The following is a 25,685-nucleotide window of genomic DNA, read 5'->3' on the forward strand; positions in this document are numbered from 1 at the left end:
TGTTCTCATGATGAGGTAGTTTATAACTGAGCTTTGAAATAATATAAGCTTTGCTAGAGAGGATATTTAATGAGATTTTGGTAGAGGAAGAGGAGATTATGAGGAGAAGATTAGAGAGTTATTGCAGGGATAATGACATAATCACCAGCTTACCAGCACAGGAAGAAGAGTTGGTTGTCACTAAAAGGAAACATTATCTCAAGTTGCAAGAGGAATAGTGAAAGAAAAGAACAGAAGATGTGGAGTGTTTAGAATACAAAAGAAAATAACTTTTGTACATTGAGAGCATGGTCTATTTTCATTCTGCACTTCTGTGGGGCAAAGAATTTTGTCAGGTTCAACTTGAGACATTAAGTCTCTAAGAATCAAACCTTTCAAGATGTATTTGTATTGGAATTGAAGAGAACTGGAAGTGATGAAGTACACTGTAAAAAAGATGAGTGTGTGCAGAAAACCTGACTAGCCTGCTACCAAAGTATTGCTCAGGGACAAGACAGTTCATAAAGAGGAGCATGTGCAGGAGTATCTTCAGACATAAACCACAACTATTTTTTCACAATGTGTGTTCTACACACTGCAGTGACACATGTCAGTAGGTAGATCTGAATCGGTTTAGGTAAACAGCTTTATGTAAAAGAAGGCAGAAGAAGGAAAGTGGGAGAAAGCTGCAAAAATTAGAGTATTGTGAGGAATCTGTTCTTGATTTCAGAACCAAAGACTGCATTTGATTTGGGAGAACTGTGATTATTAGTATCCTGCAAGGAGTTTGGGAGACGGCAGTGGGGAATGATGATTTACTGAATATGATGCTTAGGAGATTTGTGAGGAGTTTGATCTTTAAAATTTGTAACATCCCCTCCAGCTATTAGCTGTTGGTGAACTGTTTGGATTCTGATTAATTTGCCTTTTTGCTGGTTTGTTGTTTCTGGTTTTTCTTCCCCCTCCGTCCAGTGGTTTTTAATTGGCAATGCATCGTACAAAGTCAGTGCTGCCAGTTCTTTCTACTTCAGTGGTGTGTTTGTTGGAGCCATCTCCTTTGGGCAGCTGTCCGATCGCTTCGGGAGGAAGAAAGTCTATCTCACAGGTAACCCCTCGACAGCATTAATGGCATGAAGGTGTCGTGTCCCTCAAGATCAGTGGCAGCAGCCCAGTTCCTGCTGAGAGCTTGATATGCAGCTGAAAATCATGTGCTGTGGTTTTGTTTGTTTTGGCATTCCAATATACTTGTGCCATAGAAGTTGAGACAACAAATCAGTATTTCACTATTCAGTCACCATTTGGATTTCTGCGAGGTGTTCTGGGTTTGTGAGTCATGCCGTAAAAGGCTTTCACTCGTGCAATGTTGTGCTCATGGGATCTCTGCAAGTTGCAATTAGTATGTTTAGTAGTTTTATAACTGCATTCTTACCTGTATAACCTGTTAGGCATTTGTTGCATGTTTTGTCCCCTGTCTGCATGATTTAATTTTTATGTATTTGTGATGCTCATACTCTTTTGAAGCTCATAAGCTTTCTAACTGTCCCCAGATGAAACAGCATTTAAAACTGCATGTTTTGTGTATGTATAAAGTTGTGTGTCAATGCATGAGCATGTAGAGTTTAAATAAATGTTTTATGCTTTTTGTTTTTCTTCGAAGGAACAGCACTCATTCAAAGCACAAAAAGGTGGGCCTGGTCTCTGTGCAAACCCATCATGTATTGTCCCCTGGCAATGTTTCTCTTCTCTGGTTTCTTTACACGGCTCTCTAAAAATGAGGAGGGATATTTGGTGGCTTCTGTATCAGGGATAAATATAAAGCCATCTTTAACAGGAGTCAGGCAGTGGTTCTGGCTGTATAAAAAAAACTGTGTGCTATGAACTGAATTTAAAGGTTCAAACTGCAAACTATGTATCAGAAAAGCACTCCTTCTGTGTCCCCTCCTTTTGGATATTGACTCTAGGTACTTAAATTTCTTTCCAAACTTGTGGCGGTGGTGTTTACTATGATGGCTCAGGACAGATGCCACTGGGCATCAAGTAAAGATACCAGTAACTGCTTCTGTTTCTTTAGGTACCCTTCTAAAATGAATCTTTTTGCTTTGTTTTCCAGGTTTTGCGCTTGACATCTTGTTTGCCGTTGCAAACGGATTCTCACCCTCGTATGAATTCTTTGCCGTTTCCCGATTCTTGGTAGGGATGATGAATGGTGGGATGTCCCTGGTAGCCTTTGTTCTGCTGAATGAGTGTGTGGGTACAGCCTACTGGGCATTAGCAGGTAAACTGCCTTTATTGTCAGAATTCATAGATTTCAATCTCACACACCACTTGAGGCATACAAAGCAGTTGCAAATTTAGCTCTGCTTGAGCATGTCTGTGATCACAGCCTTTGAACTCTGCTTGTTTAATATGAACCTTGGACAAGCAGGGCAGATGACCTGGGGCCATTCAGATCTCTGCATCACTCAAGTTGACAAAGATCCAGCTGAAACCTCTCCCATGAATGTTACTAGCTAAATACTCATCCAAGGTTTGTCACAACTGAGCTCTACTAATCAGAATGTTGGACTCTGCTAAACACAGCCAAGTGTTCGTACACTACATATAATTGTTTCCTTCCTGGCAGTTCTTAAAAAGAAATCAGAAGTGTTTTTGTGTCATAGGAGGATGAGAAAACTGGTGTTATATGTTATTTTAAAAAGTTGTACCATGTAGTAATTGCCCTTAGAATTTAGAAGATACAGACCCTCTTGATTGTCTTGATTTGCTAGTGTTGGACCTGTCCTTCAGAAATGAGTGTAACCTGTACTGCTACTGATGCCTTGTGAAGGCTGACCTGGAACAGAGGCTAGATGGAGTTAAAGACTAAAGTAGGTGTTTATTAAAAGGCCTCAATGGATCCACCTTGGGCAGTACAAGAGCCCAGCCAGCGCTACACCCAAGATGAACCAAAATGGTCACAAAAATGAATGACCGGTCACAGGGTCTCTCATTTTTATAAGTTCTGATCCATTTGCATATTGGAATTAATTGTCCAACTATAGCTTTAGGTTATAAGTCCCATCTTGTTTTTCTCTCTTCAGTCCACTGCTGTTTATGCTCGTGGGCCTGAAATTAGGATCAGTGGTCCTCGGTCCCAAGCTAGAAAAATAATTGTTTTGTCTAGCTATTCTGTGAAGAGAGCTTACCATCCTTTATTATGGAGTTCAGAACTACATACTAAAGCAGTACAGAATCAGAAAAATATGAAAGCTAAAACCTAAGGCATCACTACAGCTCCAGGGCCTGACTTACAAAACCCAAGAAGTGCTATGCTGAGCCTGTTTTAAAATAGGGTGTCTAATAAATATTGGAAGCTGTAAATGAATGCTACATATTCCTAAAACTACCAGGTTTTCAATGTTTCATAGTATTTATTTTTGCACATAGAAAGGTGCATACTTATGCTGCATACATACACATATTTGGAATTAGATTACTTCATTTTTCACAAGGCTTTGTTGGGTGTGGAGGATGTAGAAAGGGCTTTTATTGATCTTTGCAATTAGATGTAATACTTCTGCTCTGCATGAATGAAGGCCAGGGTGTTCTTTGGTCAAAGAGCTGTGGTTTTGCCTGAATTGCTGAATGAATTTTTACTAGTAAAGAGTTAGTTCTTGTCTGATCCCATTTGTTGAGATTTACTAGTGTTTCTTACAGAAGTGATGATGTTTTGTTTTGTTTTTACTTGTGTGTTAGGTTCTATTGGTGGCTTGTTCTTTGCTGTTGGAATTGCCCAGTATGCTTTATTAGGGTATTTCGTTCGTTCCTGGAGGACTCTGGCTGTTGTGGTTAATCTGGAAGGAGCAGTCGTCTTTCTCTTCTCTCTGTAAGTTGTTGAAACTGAGTTTCATAAAGAAAGATGTCAAAAAAAAAAATCAAACAGAGTACCCAAACTATTAAGTCAAGTTGCTTTTCTAGGATGGCATGAAATGATGTAAATAAGGTATTTCTCTCAACTTGTACACATCCCCTCCTCCCCACATGGTATGTGGTTTCTTCAAATAGTAGTGCTGCAATATCTGAGCCTGTAAGTGTACACTGTACTGTGTGTGCAGTATTCCTGTAGATGGGAACAGTCTCTAGGGTGGAAGAGAAGCACATCCTGTTCTTTAGCTGGTGTGCTGTAGATAACCTAAACTGGTGTGCTACGAGGCACTATGAATACATGATAAAAGATACAGGAATGATTTTGTATTTATGTGAGAACATGATGCTGCTCCTGTGTTTACACAGAGGGAACAGCATCAAAATTGCTTGCCTGTCCAGTCTTAAAAGTGGCATGCAAAAGAAAAAATTGGCAGCTGCCTTTAATTTTTCAAATGTGATCTTTTTGGAGATAGTAGGGGCTTTGTGAATTTTAGCACTGAAAGCTCTGTGATGCAGTGTGGTCTGCTTTTCTTACTTGCTTTCTGACATCTAAGTCTCAGTAACTAAAAGAGCAAAATAACTTTAGCTGCCGTTTAAACTAGAGGTCTTTTCCTTTCCAACATCTATTTTACTTCAGTAACTCTTTGAATAAAACTTTTGCTCATCAAAAAATCCACACAACCCTTTCAATGGAAGCATCAGAACTCAGGGAAGGGTTGAGGCTGTTTATGAGGTGAAAGGCAGAGATGACACTTTGGATATTTAAAACCTTGTGTGGATAGGCACCCTTGGAAAAAAAAATTAACTTTCAGATTGATATGTACAACTTTTTGAAATGAGTTATGGTCGTGACTTCAGAGCTGTGCTCAGAAACCTGTCTTTCCTGTAAGAAACATTTTTTTTTAAATTCCAAATTTCACACTGCCTCCCTGCCACGTTGCTTAAAAATTACTCAATGTAGAAAATACTATCAGATTTTTATCCTGGGGAAGAAAATACGTTCCTTTCTAAGCTCTTTTTTTTGGTGAAAACACAAAATCATATTCTTTTAAACTTAGAGGAAAAAGAAAATTTTTGGTCTGAGGCAAAAATCTTAAAAAGCTTCTGGCCAAAGGCTAAAGTTTAAATTAGTTCTGGAAGCCTCAAAATAATAGAAGATGTGTGTAGTAGATATTGTTGGAGTTACAGATCTGTCAGGTGAAGAGTGCACACAAGGAGCCTGACCTTTGCACAGTTTCTGCCTTCTTGTCTACAGGAGAGAATTTGATAAAAAGCTGAAAACTGGGAAGTGGAAGTTGGTCTTGTGGAAAATGAGAAACGGAACTAGTGGGTCTTACAAAAGCATCCTGTGTTACTTGTAGTAATGTGTGCCTCCTTTGTTATGAATTCTCCAAAGACAGGATCCTAATCGTACTTGTGTGTACATGTGTATATATATATGTATAAAATCATACTTGTAGTGTCATTCTATGTGTGTATATATGTATGCACTCAGTGTAATTTTTTGGTATCTAAATTATGTACGGCTTACATTTCCTTTCAACATGCTTTGTTTCTTTTTCAGTACATGAATTTTATACCTGAAGGGTTGTTTGAAAACTCTTTATTATACTGAAGTGCATTTCAGCCTTATTCCTTTAGACAAGTCCAGCCTCATGGAGAAGAAAACCCCTAAAGGTGTCTGTGTGTGTGTGTGTTTCAGATTCATTCCTGAGTCCCCCCGCTGGCTCTATTCCCAGGGCCGTCTGAGCGAGGCGGAAGATGCCCTCTACCTCATTGCCAGGAGGAACCGCAAGCAGAAATGCACTTTTTCATTAAAACTGCCAGCGGAGAGGAGCTCCAGAGAGGCTGGCAGCTTTCTGGACCTGTTCCGATACAGGATTCTCCTGGGACGCACCTTGATCATGATGTTCACCTGGTACTGGCAATGCTTTGTAGGCCCAGCTGTGCTGCTGCGACCGCTTTCAGTCTTTGAGAGAATGTGGTGCTGAGGATTGCCTCATCCTACAGATTGTTAGGGACCGTGTACCTAAAAAGGATCCTTTATAGTATTTAAGTATCTGTTGGAGTATTTCCTTAGTACATTGCTAGCACAAAGCCATTTTTACAGTCCAGTTCTGAGGTGTTTTATCTCTGCATTTCTATCTTGTGTTTTGAGTCTCAAAATAGTTGAGAACTGCCCCTTCTGTTCTGCCCCACAAGGCTGCTGAGATTGGTCACAGCGTCCTCCTCTTAGGCCCAGAGCTGTCAGTATCTCTTCACATGGATTATTTCTTGTTTTGTGTCTAAGGAGCCCATTAGCAGGTGGGTGGCCTACCTTGTCTAATGAGTAAACATTGCAGGCAACAGTTCTTAAGAGAAAGTGCTAGCTGTTGCTGCAGTGAGGAGCAGGAGCCCGTGATGCTCCCTCCAGTTACTAGCAGAAATTTAACTCCAAAAGTGCCTGTTGGTTTTTGGTTTTTTTTTTCAGATATCTTGGTAGCTCTGAGGTCTTTTGCTGCTTCTTTAAAAAAACCTTATGTGTGACATAGTATGCAGGTCCTTGGGCATGACTGCTCATATAGTTGCTTGTATAATGCATATATTTGGGTAAGATGTGTCAATTAAGAATAAAACAAATGGTTTTGTCAGCATACAGCACTGAACTGTTTTCATGTTGCTTTTCAAAGTGCTAACTGCAGAATAAATAGTTGATTGTTCTGTTCCTTAAATGAGAATTGCTGATTTGCTGCAGAACAAATTCATGACCAGTTTCTTTCCTCTCTGTAAAGACAACTCCCTTTTACAGGGGTTAACATGACAATAGGATTAGAAAAGAAAAGTTAACAGATTTGGAGAATGAGTGAATAAAATGGGATCAGGGTGTAGAAATTAAAAAAAGGTTCAAGTGTTGTTTGAACTGCTTGAGAAATTTGGTTTAGACACAATTGGAAAAAGTGTGGATGAAAGTGTAACCTGATAAAAACAAAAGGGATAAGAAGTTAAATAATAAATATAGTCATGATTGTATTTTTACTTTATACTGGTTTATGCATGTTGTTCATAAGTGTAGTTTTAAGTTTTACTCAGGAGAAAGTCAGGAATTGGGTCTTTGCTGGGACAAAATGGTTTATTTGCCTAGAAGGCATCATACACTTAAAGGGAAACATTTTACACCTATCTGCTGAAACACTAGATATAGTTTATATTGTATTGTGCCAGACCAGTACTTCAATTTGGCAGGCAAAGTGTCAGCTCTGATTTCACTATTTTTTTTTCTCCTGTCTTTTGCAGGTTTGTGTGCAGCTTGGTTTACTACGGTCTTACCCTTAATGTGGGTGACTTAGGCGGAAATATTTATGCCAATTTAGCCCTGTCAGGCTTGATAGAAATCCCAGCATACCCAGTCTGTATTTACTTGATTAACCAAAAATGGTAAGTATGGAATTTATTAACCCATTCAGGATTTCCTTATAACTTTTCTCAAATATAGGTTTTCTGTGTATCACACCTCCTAGCTTGTATCTGTTGTGTGGGCTTTACACTTCGATGTGAAAGTCCCATTGATTCATGTCTGTTTCAAATAGCAGTTTAACTTCTTTTCAGTCACCCACCTCACGATGAGCCGTCCCTCTGGCTTGGGTGGGGTTGATGTAGCTGGGAGGAAGCTGCGCTGCCTGCAGGCTGACACTAGATAGCGTCCTTCCCACCGCTGCCCCCTGATCCCATCCTCGCTGCCGGGACAGAGCTATCCCGACTCCACTCCGCCTGGGCTGTCCTGGGGTCTCCTGCAATAGCAGTACCTCTCTGAGCTACTGTGAGAGCAGAGCAGATATTCTGCCTTTTCCTGAACCACGATACATTGAGAGCCATTGTCCAATGCCTCTCAGTTTTTGTAGAATTTCCTCCCAGTCTCTGCTCTGTGTCTCCTGAGGAGTTTTACAAATGTCACACACAGCGGGAAGCAGCCCCAAATCCTAGAAACTGCCAGTCGCTGTATAAAGTTGGCACTCATTTTGTTAAGTGTGCAGCAGAAGCTTGTTTAAAAACGGTGTGAGAGGAGGTGTTGGTGGAAGATGGAATTCAGAATTCCCAACTGCAAAGAAGGAGTCAGTGTGAATTCAGAGGTTTCATTACTCTGCAACCCACAAACCTAATGCAGAATATAAATATAAACCTTTGTTATCTTTGTGTATCAGGTTTGGTCGGAAGCGAACGCTGAGTGCATTTCTCTTCCTGGGAGGATTGGCCTGTCTTATTGTCATGTTTCTGCCTAAGAAGAGAGGTAAGTAGTTTTTTGTTTCTGGAGTATGTGATAAGAACTGGTAAAGGCAGCATCCTACAGCATAACAATTTGATGACTGCTGGAAGATTAGGCTCATACCATACCATATTCTCATACCATACTCTCATACCATATGTGAGTCTCAATTTTTGAAGCTGGAGAAGCTCATTTTTCTAATGGGCCAACTCATTAGAAAAAGAACAATAAGCATTAACCTCCCTAAGACCTTAGAGAAAACTTGTTAGTAAGGTTTGGATTTGAATTTTTGCTTTTGGATTCTGCCCTGTACTTCTGTTCACATCAGTTGCTCTTTTCCAGTGTTTTTGACATAATCCCAATGAATTATGTTCTTGTGGTATCTCCAATAGCTAGATGACAGGTTAGTGTAAGTGGTACCTGTGCAACTTGGATATAACTCTCCAAGGGGAAGATCAGTATTAGAAGATGTGAAGAACTGAGTGCTGGAGCAAGTTCCCATCTTTCCCACACTGCTTTGTAATATTCAAAAGTAGTGTGGTCGTGGCAGTAGTAATGTGGCTACACAACTTTGTATCAGGAGAGCATTCTGATAAACTTCTGAATTGGGGAGTCTTTAAAAAATGTGAAATTTAACATCTTTTGTGTGAAGATGCACTAATGTTAATTTTCAGATTATGTAGCAGTTTTTATTTTTAAAACCAGATAGATAAATTCACCTTGCTTGTAAGATATATGGATGTATACTACCTTTCATAAAGTAAGAGAATGTTTCAAATGCTTGAAGTGTGATTCAAGAAATTAAACATGTATGACAGAGTACAGAATTTGCCCTAGATGGCAGTGGGTCTCATAGGTAAAGCTTTTTTAAAGGGATGCAACTTAAGTTTTCAGAATTTTTCCAGCATGGACACTTTGAAATATTCTGGTTTGCTTGGTACCAGTCACCAAGTATTTTTTTCATGTCATTCCAAACCTAAGACGTTAAAAGAGAGGACAGAACCACGGGACCCCAGGAAATCAGCTGTGTACTGAACTGCCCAAGTCAGGCAAGGGTGAAGTGCTTGGGGAAGTGAAAGGGCTCACTGGCCAGAGGCCAGCACCTGTCTTCACTGGGCATGAGCTCTGATTTGGCTGTTAAAAGCAGATAAGCACTGGCTGTTCTAATAAACTAAGCTGGATGGGAATTTTAGTGTGATTCTTCACAGCATCTTCCTTTCAAAGTAATAATATTAGAAGAATATTGTCATACTATAGAAATGACAATGAATATGTCTCTTGTTAAAAAAAATGTACTCACTTTTGGAAAAGGTATCTGTTATACTTTTCTCGAACTTTCTGATAGAACTCATTTAGTATTTAATTAGTGGTAGACTGAAAATACTGTTGTAGATTCAGCTTTTAGATTCTTCACTAGATTCCTTTTCACACCATACTATTGTGTGATTGAAATGCTTCGAGGTGTATTGGAGTGCTCAAAAGCTTTACAAGGGTCACATTTTCTCTCTCAGATACTGGAGTGTTTGCTGTGGTGAACAGTCGCTCTCTGTCTTTGCTGGGAAAACTGACAATCAGTGCTGCTTTTAATATTGTCTACATCTACACATCAGAACTTTATCCCACAGTCATAAGGTAACGCAAGTTAATTTTAAGTCTTCGTTTTTCTGGTTCTCTTACATGATCATCTTTTATTCCTCTATTTTTTTTTTTCTATTAACTATAGTTTTTAATTTTATTTTTTCAGTCACATATAAAGGTTAGATGTAGTTTTACGTCTGAAATTTTTCCCCTTATCTTCTCACTCCCTCTTCCATCAAGTTTGCAGTGTTCTCTTCAGACTGAGTGTATTTTTATGTAACAGTAAAATAGACCCTTATCTGCTTGGCCTGCTTACAACTCCCTCCTACTAATGAGGGTAACTGTAGCACTGCAGATATTTCTTTTAATGAGTGCTTTATAAAACCAGACAACTCTCTCATCATACGTGCTTAACCAGGAGCATTGAAGATGGCTGGTTAATAAACTTTGTTGAAGTAACTTGATGCTTCTCAGGCTGTGTGTGAGCAACAGTAGGGGCAGAAGCACCCCCTGCTGCTGCTGACAGGGAAGACAGGAGCTTCTGCCATAGAGGTGCATATGGTGGTCAGCCACCAGTGAAACCATACTGTGGTGTTTTTCATCAGTGGGTAAATCTGATGATAAGTAGGATTTGAATAAATGAATTCAGCCAGTGTTAGACACAGGCCAAATGCATGAACTGAAATCGCACTTGTTTTGCCTATGTATGTATGTAAAAACTCTGAATCTAAAGGGGGTTTTTGCTTCATTTTAATCACAAAAAACACATTTCATTCCTGTCTTGGGATGCTTTCAGTTACATTTGACTTTCCTTTGCCAATTAATGTGCTCAGGATATTACATTTGACTTTCCTTTGCCAATTAATGTGCTCAGGATAATGACTGATGAATCTTTTTCCTTGCTCAGTGACACTTTTCAAAAGATTAATTCTTTTTGGTTTTTTTTATAGGAATGTTGGAATGGGTGCCTGCTCCATGTTTTCCCGTGTTGGTGGAATCATTGCGCCTTTTGTCCCTTCATTGGTTTGTCTGAACTTCTGTTACATATATTCTTGTTTTGTGGTTCTGGTGTATCAGAGGCTTGCAGAGATGGGAATGTTTGGGATAAATTTCATTTATAAATTAAGATACATAAATTGCCTGTCTTAACAGTATTATGGTAGGCCAAAAGAATTGCAGTATCTTCTGTGTGATTAGACAGAATCTCAGCCTTATTTAATTTAGAAGGTATTTTAGCTTTGTAGGAATTTTGGGACCTATCTAATGGACATTAAAATAAAATACTTCAAATCACCAAGATGGTGATACCAAATTTTAAACCCTGCACAAGCAATAACAAAACACCCATGTGGTTAAAAGAACTGCATCAAAATTAAGCGTATGGGCTCAATAACTCATATTTTTGAGGAAATGTTCGTTTTAATGTCAGTACACTTCATTAAATATCCATGGGTTATAAATATCAGCAAAGCAATTTGCCTTTCAGTAAACGAAGGTGATGTGGAGATCAGATACACTGGCAAGGCAAAGAAAGATTCTAAAGAACAAAACATGGGGATGATACCATTATTTTCCTGTGCTTAGTGTGTTATGTGTATGCAGGAAAAAGTGTGCCAGTTTTTCCCAGCTGTTTGCTGAGGCCCCATGGCAATTCCTTTAATGTGACAGATCTCATTTCAGTTAATATTCCTCTCTGCCATTTGCCATTTTACATGTGAGGCAGAAGGTTAGCAAAAGGGCAGGTGAGCACAGAGAGCCTTTTGATCTGCAGAACGAAGCACTGGGCAGGTGAGAGTGTGAACACCTCTGGGGAGCAACAGGCAAAGCCAAGAGTGCTGCCAGTCTACCAGGTGGATTTAATAGGCAGCTTTTATGTAGCAGTTGGGGCATTCATTATATTGTGTCTGCCAGAGATTTGATACTGCATGAGACACAAATCTTAGATCATAATGTTTGAAGGGGTTCCATGAAAATGAAAGTAGCTCTGGTTGCATAACAAATGAACCCTGATTTGAGAAAATAATCAGTAATTTTTATGTTTCACCATTTCTTCTGGTATTTTAAAGAATTTTCAGTGTCTTTTGCCTGGAGATCTCATAATAGTAAAAATAGGAGAAGTTAACTGCTGAGATAAGAGATGAAATGTTGGTCTTTTATTTGATCACAGCCTGTTATTTTCATGAATTTAGAATTGCTCTATACGATGTGAGTTTTTGAAACAAACAGCCGAACTCTTTCCCTGTTTTAAAATGAGCCTTCTTTACTGTGAAAACAGGGACAGGCATCAAAAGAGAAGTATAAACATTGCTTGGGCTGTTACAGGTGATGCCAGGAATGCCAAAGCTCAGTTGAAGCTAAAACTAGCCAGGAGCATAAATAGGGATTCTGTCAGCTAAAGAAAAATATGTCTGTGGATGAATGGGAGGGGCATCCCATTGGTGGGTGACATGGAATAAGCTGAAATACTTGTGCTTCAGTCTTGAGAGACAAAGCTTCTCTCCAATACTCTGCCTGTCAGCACAGTTGAGGAAAGAGAAGGCGGAGGAAGCAAAAAGGAAGTTGAGGAAAGAGTAGGAGGAGCGGTAGGTTCAAGAACACTTAGAGCTGAAAGCTTTCCATTCCATGGGGTAGGATTCCATAAGAATGGTTGTGATAGTGCAGCAAGTGTTTTCATCATCTGTGGTAAACCACTATTGTAGTGAAGGATCACTGATAGCTGTGGGAGGAAAAAGGCTCATCCTGTGTGTGTCTTCAATATCAGAAAGTGTGACCCAGGTGTGACAGGCTGAGCACCTCTAACTCAGTCTGTGGGAGGACTGAGACATGACCTCCCAGAATCTGTTTATAAGCATGTGAAGGCAAGGAAGGTAATTGGGATCAGTGGACATGGATTTATTAAGGACAGTTCCTTCTCAGCCAGCTTGATTTGATAGTCAGCCATTTCATCATGGAGGGCAGTATGGATGGGGAAAGGGAGGAGAGCAGGGAAGGCTTTTGATACTATCCCTCATTGTTAGCATATGTTTATCTCTGGTTTTGGCTTGCGGGTTAGAGAAGAAATTTGGAGAATAGCGTTTTGAGAGGCTTAATGCAGCCTGCAGCCTCTGCTTGAGTGGGGGGAATCTCCATCCTTGGAGATTTTTTGCTGTTTGATTATGTGAAGCAGTGATTGAGCTTATCTGATTGAGGCTGTAATTGTGCTTAGAGTAGGTGGTTGGCCTAGATGACCTCAAGAGATCTCCAAGCAGCATGTTTGTGTTTCTGGGGTATCTATTCCCTTCTACAGAGGAATGTTACGTTTGTTTAAAAGTACATAGATTAGAGGCAAGAATTGAGTTCAAATTCAGCAGATGTTTCTTTTAAAGTTCATTATAAAATCTGTGGGGTTCTAATAGTATTGACAAGATACAGTTGGCAATACTGGTAAAAAAACTAAACAAACAAACAAAAAAACCCATGGCAGAAGGATTGGTGACTTTTGTGCTGAATAGGAACACAAACACTGCCAGCGGGAATGGTTGTAAAGGCTAAATCCTTTAATATGCAATATGAACTACAAGGAACCAATCTCAACCTAATTTTATTATTTTTTCCAGAAATCTGTACAGTGGTCTCTGCCTTACATTGTGTTTGGAGCAACTGGTCTGTTGTCTGGGCTCTTAAGCTTGTTGTTGCCAGAGACCTTAAACAGTCCTTTGCTAGAAACTATTTCAGACCTGCAGGTGTGCTCCTACTGGAGGCTGGGTGATGAAGCCATGTCACTGCAAGCACTAGATGGCTCACAGGTATACTCATTCTTTTCCTGGTACTTTTCTGTTGTATTTATATCAGCTGTCAGCTTGAATCTGCCACTCTAAATAGATTAGGGTAGTGATTCTTGGCCTGTGGAGGATAGGCCCCAAGGAGAAGATAGTGTAGCAGCCCTACCATCATGTCTGAAATGTTTTCTGGAAATGCAGGCCGAAATATAGCTGGATTAATTCATCCCTTCAAGGCCACAAGCTTACAACATTTCCCTTTGGGATAAAATGATGTCTGTGCATCTCTAATCTCAAAGACTAATTGCTGCAGTGTGCTTCAGCCAAAGCTGGACACTGAAGCTTGAGAAGCCTTAGATGTTATCAAAACCAGAAGCCTGTTTGTGAAGGGCTGCTCTCAAAGGCAGCACACTACTTCTGACCTGCCCCACCTGTTCTGCAGTGCCAGTTACCAGGTCTGTCCTAGACAGGCTCTGAATGGGTTAAAGCCAGACTAACCTCTGAGATCTCTCCCACTATTGACTCTGGGAAATGAGATTCATTGAAAACACTGGAACTACAAAACTCCCAGGTATAAGCATAAATAAATGTGGCAGCAGGATGTTTTTCAATGAGGTTTCCTTGAGCTGTGATTTTCAGATCACTTTATTTTATTAAACTCCTGGACACCTCTCTGGATGCCTGTATCTTCCACTCACGTGGAGGTTTTTTGACATGGTTAATTCTCTGTGAATGAAGTGGGATTAGAAACAAGTGGCTAGGGAGCTGGGAGTGGATGTTTGAATCAGGGTAAAGTTTTAAAGTTTAAATCCTGGTCCTAAAACTTGAAGTATGGAGGGACTTAAAGAAATAGAATAGGTGGTCAGAAGACTTGAAGGAAAACTTGTAACAAACAATGTTAGTTGTCCCATTAGGCTGAGATGAGACAGGATCATTTTAACACCTTTACTTTCATTTGAATAGTTGTTGGTCAAGCACTCTGACATTCACAGGTAGTCATATTTATTTTCACAGAAATCACATACTTCTAGAATAGGAACATTTGCTTCCTATCAGAAGCTTCAATGCGTTGCCTTGTTTACCAAGTTTAGCTGTAATAGCTCTTGATAGAACAGCACAGTTTAGTGACAAAAGCACCCTTGAAGAAAGGCTGAAAAAGGCAGCCCTGTAACCATTAATTTTATACTTTAGCTACTTTACATGGTTATTTTATAAACATTTTCAACCATACTGGGTAATGTGTTATGGCACCACGTTCTTGCTGACTACACAAATCCATCATATATGTTGACATCAGCTGTTATTTTGGTAATTACACAATTATTACGTCTTAATTGTGCAGATGGTTTACCAACGAAATCAATTTTTGTAAGCAGTGCAGGTGTTCCAGCTTACAGGTGGGAAGTCACATTTTTCATTTATTCTTTAACCGACTGCAGTCATTTGCTGGTTACCCTTTGAGGTGACAAGTATTTTCTGTTAGTATTCCCACAAATTGGTTAGCTTATGTCAGTCGGTCCCCTCAAGTTTAAATCTTCTTTGCTTGTCCTTCTGTAGGCTTTTTAAAAATCCCAACCTGAACAGGACCCACAAAAGGGGACGTTGTTCTGAATGGCTTTCAGAAAAATTTTGCCCAGGATGGATTAAAATTACTGAATCCGAATTAAAAAGTCATTGGTTCAGGCCTTAACTAATCCTGTAACTTCAGTGAAGTTAAATCTGCAGTGCATTAGGGATTTATTTTAAAGCTCACAAAGAAAGTACTGCTAAAATGGGAAGCTGTTAAACATTAACCCTATTTGACAAGGCCATGAGAGGTCTTATGAAGATGTTGTGAGAGATTTAGAATTTATTTGGCATACCCTGAATTCCCCCTGTGGAATCCATTGTCTTTTTGTACCATTTTCAAGATAACATGTGTTCTGATTGCCCAGAACGGAGGTTTTGTTCCTGTTAACGTACATGAATGTGATATTCAAGTTGGGCAGCATCCAGTAATAGCCTGACTTTCCTCAAATAGTTTCAGAAGTCTAGGAAAAAAAAAAGCCTAACGCAGTTCCCTTTACATCTTCTGACAGGTCGTAATGCTCAAACTGTTTGAAATTCCTTTGCAGTTAACGCACATTGCCGTAGCAAAGCTCCTCTGAAGAGAGATCTAAAGCTACAGATTTTGCTTGCATGGTACTGTCAGTCAGGAGCACTATTTCCATTTCTCTATTTTTCACCCTCTCTCTCACCCTTCTTAGCATATGACTAGGCAGACAGAGGTCTTAGGATGGATGCAAGCATATTGGGGAAAAAATCCTAAATAATCAAATGAGATGGAGCTTATACTAGCAGGAGAACCTTTTTAACTGGAATCGTTTGTGTCAGTTCCGTGGAAAAATGCTGCACTGGCCAAATAAAAATCAATTAGCTGTAATAGCTGACTTTATTTTGGGTATGTGGTATAAATTATGTTGTGGAAAGGACTCTGACTGGAGTAGGTATGCCTATAATAGGGATTTTACCTTCTGAACATAGAGCATGGTAATGATTTTCCCTTTTCCATAACACTTTCATTAGTATTGCAGGGGAATCTTTTTAATTCAACTTGCGCAGTAAAACGTCCGTGCTAGCCAAGGAAAAGTATGAATTTGGGATGGAGAAGCTTTACCTAAATAAGTAATATGTGTTCTGAGCAGTGGTGAGACTACTGTGTTTCCAGTAGCTCTCCACAGAGTAGGTACCTTAGACTAAATTTAAGAAAACTTAGTAGATTACCACTTCAGAACCACTCTAGCCAGTCTCTCCTGCATATATTCTCTAGTGTACTGGTGGAGCAGAGAAAGTCCATCCACTACAACCCCATGTCTTTTAAAGATATTTTGAGGAACGAAGGATTTGAATCTGAATTCACATAATGTCTTTTATAAAGTTTTAATACAGTGGTTAGACCTGTGTTTTCTTACTTTTTCTATACCAGCATTCCACATAAGTGTAATGGTTCATGCTCATGTATGTTGAGATTGATTTAGTGGCTTCAGTCTAACAAACAACTTCCTTTTTGCTTCTAGTCTGGAGACAAAGACAGCTCTACAGGGAGTGGAAGTGAAGATGAGGAGTTTTATGATGCTGATGAAGAGACTCACATGATAAAGTAATGAAAAGAAGAAACACTGGCCTATTTTATGCCTCTTCTTGCCCAGTCAGTCCAGCTGTATGACAAGTACTTGTACTGTATGACAAGTATTGCTTGCCAGGCAATGTAATTGGGCAAGTGCCTGTGTTTTTCCTTACTTGGAGAGGGATTTGGGTACTGTTCAGACTGATGACATCACTGATGTTCTCCATATGAGGCAGCCATTCCAATTCTTGTGGTTCAGAATACAGTGCATGGACTGCATTTGAAGCCAGGTGAGACAGCAGGAGTGAGATGATGTATTTCAGAAGCCCAGGAATAACCTAGGCTTAGACAAATTTGGACAGATCATCAGTGTGTGTGTTAGTATTTTATTTTCAAGGTGGTGGATTTTATTTCAGTACAAATTGGTAAACTTGGAAACAGCCACTGTATTTTCCATAAGGGTGAAAGTGGTCAGAGAATGTGCTGTGTGCTACTCCAGTGGGAACAAATTGCTGAAATTGTATGTTTAAATGGCTTTTGCATATTCAGCGGAGGAGAGGCAGCTGTGAACAAAAGGTTTCTGTGTGCACACCTACAGGTGGTTAGTCATGAGCTGGGCTTTAACTTAGTGATAATGGAAGGCTGGGAGGAAGGACTGCACAAAAGAGCGGCCACAAAGCCTGCCAACATACAGGAAGTTACTGACTTTTTTCCTTCTTTTCATACACAAAGCTTTTTCTTGGTCTTGTGTATGTTTGCCACGTTTTCCCCACATCTCAGCATGGCTGTTTATAGCTTTGCCTACTTTTACCTTGTCCTCACTTTGCCATAACTGTTGAAGCTCAGCAACTTCTCTGTGGAGTGAAATAATTCTGTGATGGATATCGTTTCCTGGGTGCAACAAAGGTGAGGCATTTATCACATACCATGTGTGTGTGGTGTGATAGAATGTATAGCTCACTTTTGTGGACCTGTCTGGGTCTTTATTTCTGGAAAAGGCTTAACTCTGAAGTTGTAAGAGGAACTGTGGAGTGCTTTTATATTTTGGGTGCTGTTATCAGGAAGCTGCTGGTGTTTATTTTAAAATCTTTTGTGTAGCTAAGGTTTTAATTTAAAAAGACAGCAAATCTCTTTGGACCTTTTTGGTTACTTGATGTTTTCTGACCAATGCTTGCTCAAGCACTTGGTTACTTGACCTTGTTAAGGAGAACAACTTCACTTTCCTGTTTCACTGACTTTTCTGTAGGTGCTTCATTAGAGGGATATGTGGAAGTGTGAGACATGTGGAATGTTCCAACTACAAAAATGAGGCCTTACAGAGATTCAGTTTTCTTGATGACATTGCCATCTTCATCCTCTAACCTGTGGCTTTCTCTTTGTCAAGATTGGTTTCCATAAAATGTTAGTCTTCCTACTTTGAGTTCCTAGTAAAGTGCTCACAATGGCAGTAAATATATTTTCAGACTCATGAGTCATTTTTGCAGATCTTAGAATTAAAAAAGGTGGGTCTAAAAATACCAAAAAGCTGTCTGCTGAGTATGTCCTGGTTAGAGTGGGAAGTTCCTTTACTTGCAAGGAAGTGAAAGTAACCAGCATCTGACGTTTGCAGCCAGCTGCTTGAACTTTGTTCACTGGGAACTGTAATGCTGAGCAAAGTGCATCTGCCCTGATTGGTGCAGAGAGCAGCCCAGAGTCTGCAGTTTGACACAGGCAGCATTCCAATTGGGTGTGAACTTGATCCAGGTGTTGACTGTGGACAAAGTTGGGAACTTCAGTCCCCATGAACAGTCTGTCAATATTGTTGTGCTTTTTGCCTGTATTATTCTTCACTGGAAGAATTCTCACTCATAGTCTTCCCTTTTTTTTCCCCCACAGACTGTTGAGTAGTTGTTATAGATGTGGCACTTTTTAACCCAGGTGGGTAGTCTTTCTGCCTTATTTGGCCCTTTTGTGTATAAGGAAATTTCACCAAATAAAGTACTCAGAAATAGTTGGAAAAGTTGGAGCTATTCAAATAGTTTTAAATTTTTTACTCACACTTTAATTTATGGACAGCTGGGAAAATGACTTTTTATTGCTGGTGGCAAACAGCAGTAAGCCTGGCAGTAATAACATGTTGCCAAGGTGTTTTTACATGTTTGTTTTTAGGTGTTTGTTGCCTCTGTCTCTCTTTGGGTGTTGGGTGGAACTAGTCAGGAGCTGCCATTATCTGCCCTGGCAACCCTGTGTAATGCCTCAAGACCCTCAACAGAATTTTCATTAACAGTAGGATGCTGTAATGGTTCAGGAGGAGAAGATTACTCTCTGCAGTACCTGAGCTAGATTTTGTGAGTCTTTAAATAAAAATTAAATTTACCTCTCCACTCATGCACTTTATGGTATTGGTATACATATGTAAAATTGCAGAAACAAGAGTGAAGACAAAATTAGCAACTTTTTTGCATAGGAATTGCTGCTCTTTTATTAACGTTAAATCTGTCCCGTGCTTTTACCTTTGAAATTCTAAAGGGAATATTTAAAAAGGAATTCTAAATCTTCCATTTATACTTTCCCATATCAGTTAATTCAGAAAGTTTAGAGGAGAGAATCCCTGCAGGAGGAGCTCAGCAATGTAGCATCAAACTTTGCATTCCAGCTTTGTGTTCTGAAGTTCAGATCCATTAGGTGCATTAAGTTTCTTTTCTGAGGCTGTTCACTTTTAGTATGAGCTGGCCTTCTGGTACAGAAACCTATAGGATCACTTTTCTTCTTACCCATGATATGTAATGCTTTACAATATTGAGATAGTTGTATCTCAGTGTGTGAGCAGTAAGTTTGCCATGAGGAGCTACTGGAAAGTAGAACACTGGGTACATCAGTCTACTACATGTTGTAGTGCTAGGAGTCTGAGACCAAGGTTCTTGCTATAGTTTACTGCAGTGTGATAATCTTCTGCCATGTTTTTTGCTAGAGTAGCCAGTACTGTAAAGCCATTTTCATGTTGTACAGGCACTAAGGTACCACTTTTCCCAAGGTGGCATTTCTTCTCTGGATTCCTTTGGCTGTGTGGCTGTGATTTTTTTTTTCTTTTTCTTTTTCTTTTTTTTTTTTTCAGGTAGCTCACTTAGTGGGATTATGCTAGAGAGAAGAGAGCTTTTCCCATGGTGCTGATTAGTCAGGTCTGAGCAGAATCCCAAACACACCTCACCTACCTGGGGAGCTCACAAGTGATGAGTGAATACACCTAAGAGTGAAGGAGAGTGACAGGTCATGTGAGGCAGCATGGAGGAGAATGAGCTGGAAGAAGTGAAAAAAAAAAAAAAGGGAGGATTCAACTGAAACACTTTAGGGCAAGGGTAAGTGAAAACACAAAATAGCTGTTGGGTAGAAATACCCTTTAATACAATACAATTTTAAATTTTTCCTGAAAACGAAGATAGTGTTCTCTAATTAGGAATTGGGAAAGTTCAGAGACCCCTGACATACCAGAAACGTAGAAGCTCTGTGTTAAAGGAGAGCCAGAGGTGACTCTGTTCAGGTCAGGATGCTGAGTGAGGAGCCTCGCCAGAGACACCCAGCTAACATGGAGCAGGTTGCAGCTTGTTTCCACCATAGTTACAGTCAAGGCTGTAAGGATGGGAGCCATGTGTTCATTAGCTCAAAGTGTGCAGTCCATGCCAGCTTTTCCCAACTGTGTGGATGTTCTTAGTAGGACATGATTTACAGAGCCATGGGGAATGCAGTTGAGCCATACATTTTACAGCGTATTTCACCTAAGCATGTAAAAGCCGTTTGCAAGAGAAAGTTTTTCTTGCACTCAGGAAAAAGGGAAAGTGAGGAAATTTTCCTGGAGTGTGTTAAAGGGAATATTAGCACTAAAACTCTTGTTCTTAAGTCTTCTGAATGCAGATAATAATCACTGAATGCAGACTGGGTGAGCAGTATTTTGTTTTAGCTGAAGGTTGTGTGTTTATCCCTTTTCCCACCCCAGGAGCACTTCTCTGGTCCAGCTCTTTGACACAGCAGAATCTGTGACTGCAGACTGTGAGCCTTGCAGTAAAGATGTCAGAAAAGCCCAAGAGCAGTGCTGTCATTTGATGGTGGAAGTTAGTCTGATCTGACACAGTGTTTCTATCAGAAATGTCTATATTCAGGTGTTTACCAAACAGGAGACTTAGGGTATAGCTGTATTTTGAGTCTCATTTGTTGTATCTTGCTGCAAGATATGTGGTAGAAAGACATCTACATAAGAGAACCTCTCTGGCAGATCTAAATGTGGAATTGGAGGGTGAACAAATTGATAAATAATTTTTTCATGCTATGTATTTTAATGTATTTTAATTTTGTCTAGTCTGTTGTAGCCTTCAGATTTTCCAGGTGATACTGTTATTTAAGGCTAGTAGAGCTGGGTAAAACTTTTACCCTGGTAGTCTGAATTTACTGAACTTTCTCATCCCAGTTTTGGTACTGTTCTCTGTTACTGTCATTCTGAAAAATGCTCCTGTATTGCCTAATAGGGAACAGATTTTTTTTGTTCTAATTTGAAGTGCCTGTTTTGTGAAAGTAGTCTTTAATTTCCTCCGTCAGTTTTATATGGGACTATGTGTAAAGTAGCATCACAGAATTGGATTATATGTGTGCCAAAGACAGTTTTTGCTGGAGAGCAATAGTCCAAAACTAGTTTGAGCTGCCTTTATTTAGACTTTATCCATGCAGAACTGGTTCGCAGAACTGGTATTTACAGGCATCCCTGAAACTATAGGGACAGAGAGTTACCTTTGTTTGCTTGGCTTTCATTGCTTGGTTCACTTAAGTAGCTTTTGTTTCTAAGAAACCAAAGAAATTAAATGAAGGATTAAAGTGTTCTTTTTGTAGAACATTCAGAGTTTATACCATGTAGCCATTGCAGAGAAATCTGCAGAACCTATTTTGATTCTGAGTAGCAAGTGTCAAAGTTTACTCTCTAAGACTGATAAAACCTGGTTAAAAACTGTACACTGGAATTTGTTAGTTCATTCATCAATCTTACAAATTAGCATTGCTAGTAAACAGTTTGCCTGGAGCTTCTTGGGATCTAGCAGGTTTTTGTAAAATGCACACTCTGTTTGAGGCATTGCTAAATAATAATGTATGGATTTTAAATCCCTACTACAACTAATATTCACTGCAAGTCAGCCTTGACATGGCTGCATATTTGTCAGCAAAAAAGCAGGTGGATAAAACTTTATACAGCGAGGGCTGACTAGGCCCAGAAGAAAGATTATTTCTTTCAAGCCATTCTCTGCTATGTGTACACAATAAAGGGGGACCATGGGGTGTATACAGTAAGATTGTAGGATGGAATATGTTTAAATACTTGCCTGCCCTCATTCACTAAAGGTTTCTAGAGGAAATCTGTCTTTATCATGCATGTTTCTGCATCCCACGAACGCATCTGAGGTGCTCATTTTGTACCTGTTTTGTCAGGAGTCAGGCAAAAGTATGATGGTAAGAAAACCTTTGCCAGTATTGAAAGCTGTATTTACTAAAGAATCTCCTCAGAGAGGTATCTGGTACATCTGTTTCCAAACAAAATTTTTAAATTTTGGAAGCCTGATTAGGAGACTTGCATTTCTGATGTTAGTCTGTAGGAAAAATCAGTTTTGCAGATACTGATGAAAACTGTTACAGAGCAAAAACTGCTAGGGGATTTGTGATGAGAGTTGTGTATGCTTTGATTTCAAATAGGCCTCTAAAATACTGGTTTCTGGTATTTGATCCCTTTTGCTCCTCAAAATCCAACCCAGATTTTATTTTATTCCTGTTAAAATTTGAGTAATGTGGAAATGAGAAGTATGTTTTTCATATGGATACTTTTATTGCACTACCTTTGCTTCCTGAATCAAATAAGTATTTTGATTTTTTTAGGCTACCTCTTTTATGTTGAGCTTTTTGTTGTCACTTTTGTATTTAATTGATTTTGGGGAAACAACAAAATATTTCCTTTTTTTATTTGTGTGGGAATCCATTACTTAGTCCTCAAGTCATCCTTCCCTTTAAAGGTTTTGTCAAAAGCTTTTTTAAATTTAGTTAAAAGACTTAAAACTTCGGAGGATCTTCATAATTACACAGTAAGGAAATGGCTTTCCTGTATATATTGTTTGCCTTTAAAAGGGACAGAAAGCCCTTAATTCTATACTAATGTCAGCTGAAGGCATGACTTTTCAGGAATAGTAAGTTTTGAGTCAGGGGGCTTTAATCAATTTAATTTATTGCCAATTAGAGTTTTTTTGTTACTGCTTTGGTATTGGAATTAAAAATAATGAAAACACTTAAGGAAAATGCTGCTGCTTTTCTCCAGACACTGGTCTTCCTCCTTTCTACCCCATGCCATCCTCCAATTCCTTGGCTGCTTGTCATTCTCTGTCCCCTCAGCAAGGTAACAGGCAGCGCAGGAGACTGGCATCAGTCTGTTGTGCTTCTGTTCATTCACCACTCTTTGTTTCTTGTTCTGCTGCTCTCTTGTGGGTTCCAGCACCAGCCACAGTCCATTTAGAGTTGTAGCTCCTTTTGAGTCTACTCTCAGCCTCTGCTCAGGCTGATTTTCCTTTGGTGTTTCTCCTGCTCATCTGTCTCTCTGTTTGTCTTGTGCTGATGTGGGCTTATCCTTTTTCCTCATCCTGTTGTAGCACTGTAATCTCTTTTTCTTGGCATTTACAGCCATATCTTAAACATGCTTTTGTCCAAGTGCCATCAGTTCCTCTGGCAGTGTTGGAGTGCAGTGGGTCAGTGCTCACTGGGCCTGAGAGGCAGTGGCCACTATCTGAAACACTGGAGGATCCATCTGAACACAGGGAAGCCCCTTTTTAATGCCAGGGAGATGGAGCACTGGCCCAGGTTGCCTGGAGAGGTTGTGGAATCTCCATGTGTGCAGATACTCAGGAGTCACTGGGACATGGTCGTGGGCAGTCTGCTTTAGTACTTGGCTCTGCTTGAGCTGGGAGGTTGGGCCAGGTGACCTCCAGAGGAGGTGCCTGCCTTCCTCTGAGGATGGAGGGCACCGCCAGAGGTGCCACCTCCAGAGGTGCCTTCCATCCTCAGCCGTTCTGGGATTCCTGTGCTGGCTGCTGCTGAGCTGCCTGGGACCAGCACAGGCAGTCCCTGGCATCTTCCCTCACAGGACACCCTGCCCGAGCCCTGACAGCCGTGCTTATACACCACTCCACAGGGTTTTCTTGCACGTCAAGTCCTTGGCCTGGGCTGACAGGTGGCTGGTACTGTCTTGCCTTTCTGTGTTGCTGTTGTCTTAGGTCAAGTAACTGAAACTCCTAAGGACATGAACAGACATTTATAGCCAAGCTCTGTCTGTGTGCATTTACATCTTTGCTGATTTCAGAAGACAGAACTTAGACCTCCTCTTGACCAGAGGGGTAAATTACTTTTTTTGCTGCTCCACCTTTCATCATCATGAAAACGAATCTTTATGTATTCTCTATATGCTGTAGACTTGCATTGTTTTCTCATTCCTGTTTAATGTGAACTAACAATCAAAAGTCCTTGCCAGTTGAGAGCTGAGTAACAGGAAATTGGTAATGGGGGCAGGGGGAGCAGATTCAGTTCAAAAATGAAGTTGTATATAGTTGATGTGTGTACTGTTAAGTATTTAATTTGGATTAATGGAATCCTGAGTGTTACAAGCATTCCCATGTTAAAATGAGGACCGATGTATTTCAGAAGTACTTTCTCTTCTCTAACTGTATTAATGTGCTGTTGTTAACTCAGAGCTGTACTGCTGGAAAGTCTGTTTGTAGAATACTTCATCTGAGAAGTCACAACTGAAGACAGCGTAAGCTTTTCCACCATAGACCTTTTATGGTGATATATTCATATGTTCTGTGAACAGCTGTTGGATCCATCTTTTTAAGATGTTCTTTGCCATAGTGAGGGGCCATAACAAATGTTGAAATATTCAGAATAATTGCACTTATCTATTCTGTTTTCTTAATGTATTTCCTATGCATACTGCCTTACCTGTATGTATTGTACTTCACTGGTGGTACGAAAAGTCAATATCAGGTTCTTAATTTAGAATGTGTTAATGAGTTTTTAAAATAATTCTGTAATACTAAATATTTTCCAGTGATCTGTCTGCTAAGAGAGGGTGATGATGGGTAAGCCCAGGTGAATTTAGTCAAAAAGTTAATATTGGTTATCTTTACTTTCTCTTTTAATTTCTGAATTATTTCAATAATTTTAAATACATATTTTTTTAGGAATTTTGTAGAGGCTAACTTATGTTAGGAAACCAACTTTTAGGTGATTTGTAACAGCTCTAATACTGCCTCTGACTCGTACAGTTCATCCAATGTCTTTGTAACTTATTTTGTGCCTTTTCTTCCCATGACACAAAATGTCTCAATAAAAACAAGTTCTTTTGCAACACCACAAACCTATTTTATTGTACTGATTTTTTTACTTGCCTGACCCTTTTGTTTGTTTTCTGGAGGGACATGAAGCTCTCAGAATAGAATAGATATTTCTAATGGACTCTGCAGAAGAAAATTGACAAGGTGGAAAGCAGGTCATTCTGGAAAGGCAGTGCTACAAAGCGCCTGGGAAACTGGGACTGTCAGTACTAATCAATATATTCCACCCTATCTATCACAAATCATTTCTAACAAAAACTGGCACCAGTGGAATGTGAGAATCAATTTTACTACTGGCTTCAGTTGTGCTGATTGATGTTGAAAGACTGGAAACACTTTGGGGGGTTTAGCATAGCCAAATGTCTGTGGTGGTGTTACTAACACATACTGGGGGGGTTCCCATGAGCTCTAGTTGTCTCTTAAACACCCCTTCTTAAAGTGGATGCAGATGCACAAGGCCGTGGTCCCTGTCCTCAATGCTCCTGCCAAAACATCTCTTCAGGGAATGGCAAAATTGGAACATTTGTCTTCATTACCTGGCAATGAGGTGATAAATAGCTTGACTGCATTTCCTGTCCCCTGTCCAGTAGCAAAGAAAATATTGTCAGAACCTGGAAAAAGTGACTGTAGGGGAATAGGGATCAGTGCTCTGTTCTAAGCTGCCATTTGATTGTTTTCTCTGCCAGCCTTTGCTTTGTTAGAGAGCAGTTCATGGAGTCCCTGGTAGCAGAAAC

At 39.8% G+C, this 25,685-nt stretch overlaps 2 protein-coding genes across 2 annotated transcripts in view; both read left to right on the forward strand.

The window, feature by feature from the left end:
- SLC22A15 (solute carrier family 22 member 15) overlaps positions 1-24,965 on the forward strand; it is a 41,126-nt gene extending 16,161 nt beyond the window's left edge. Inside the window, exons 3-12 of the mRNA XM_063148378.1 lie at positions 952-1,084; positions 2,090-2,254; positions 3,715-3,844; positions 5,588-5,803; positions 7,159-7,299; positions 8,064-8,149; positions 9,637-9,757; positions 10,654-10,726; positions 13,300-13,488; positions 16,518-24,965. Of these exons, the coding sequence (XP_063004448.1) occupies positions 952-1,084; positions 2,090-2,254; positions 3,715-3,844; positions 5,588-5,803; positions 7,159-7,299; positions 8,064-8,149; positions 9,637-9,757; positions 10,654-10,726; positions 13,300-13,488; positions 16,518-16,604 (1,341 nt within the window). The 3' untranslated portion in view covers positions 16,605-24,965. The remainder of the gene's footprint in view (positions 1-951; positions 1,085-2,089; positions 2,255-3,714; positions 3,845-5,587; positions 5,804-7,158; positions 7,300-8,063; positions 8,150-9,636; positions 9,758-10,653; positions 10,727-13,299; positions 13,489-16,517) is intronic.
- The window catches only part of MAB21L3 (mab-21 like 3), a 32,335-nt gene continuing 23,375 nt past the window's right edge, over positions 16,726-25,685 (forward strand). Inside the window, exon 1 of the mRNA XM_063148379.1 lies at positions 16,726-16,857. The gene's annotated coding sequence lies outside the window, so the exon portion shown is untranslated. The remainder of the gene's footprint in view (positions 16,858-25,685) is intronic.

The sequence above is a fragment of the Melospiza melodia genome, chromosome 2, assembly GCF_035770615.1.
Source record: "Melospiza melodia melodia isolate bMelMel2 chromosome 2, bMelMel2.pri, whole genome shotgun sequence".
In the NCBI taxonomy this organism is placed as follows: Eukaryota; Metazoa; Chordata; class Aves; order Passeriformes; family Passerellidae; genus Melospiza; species Melospiza melodia.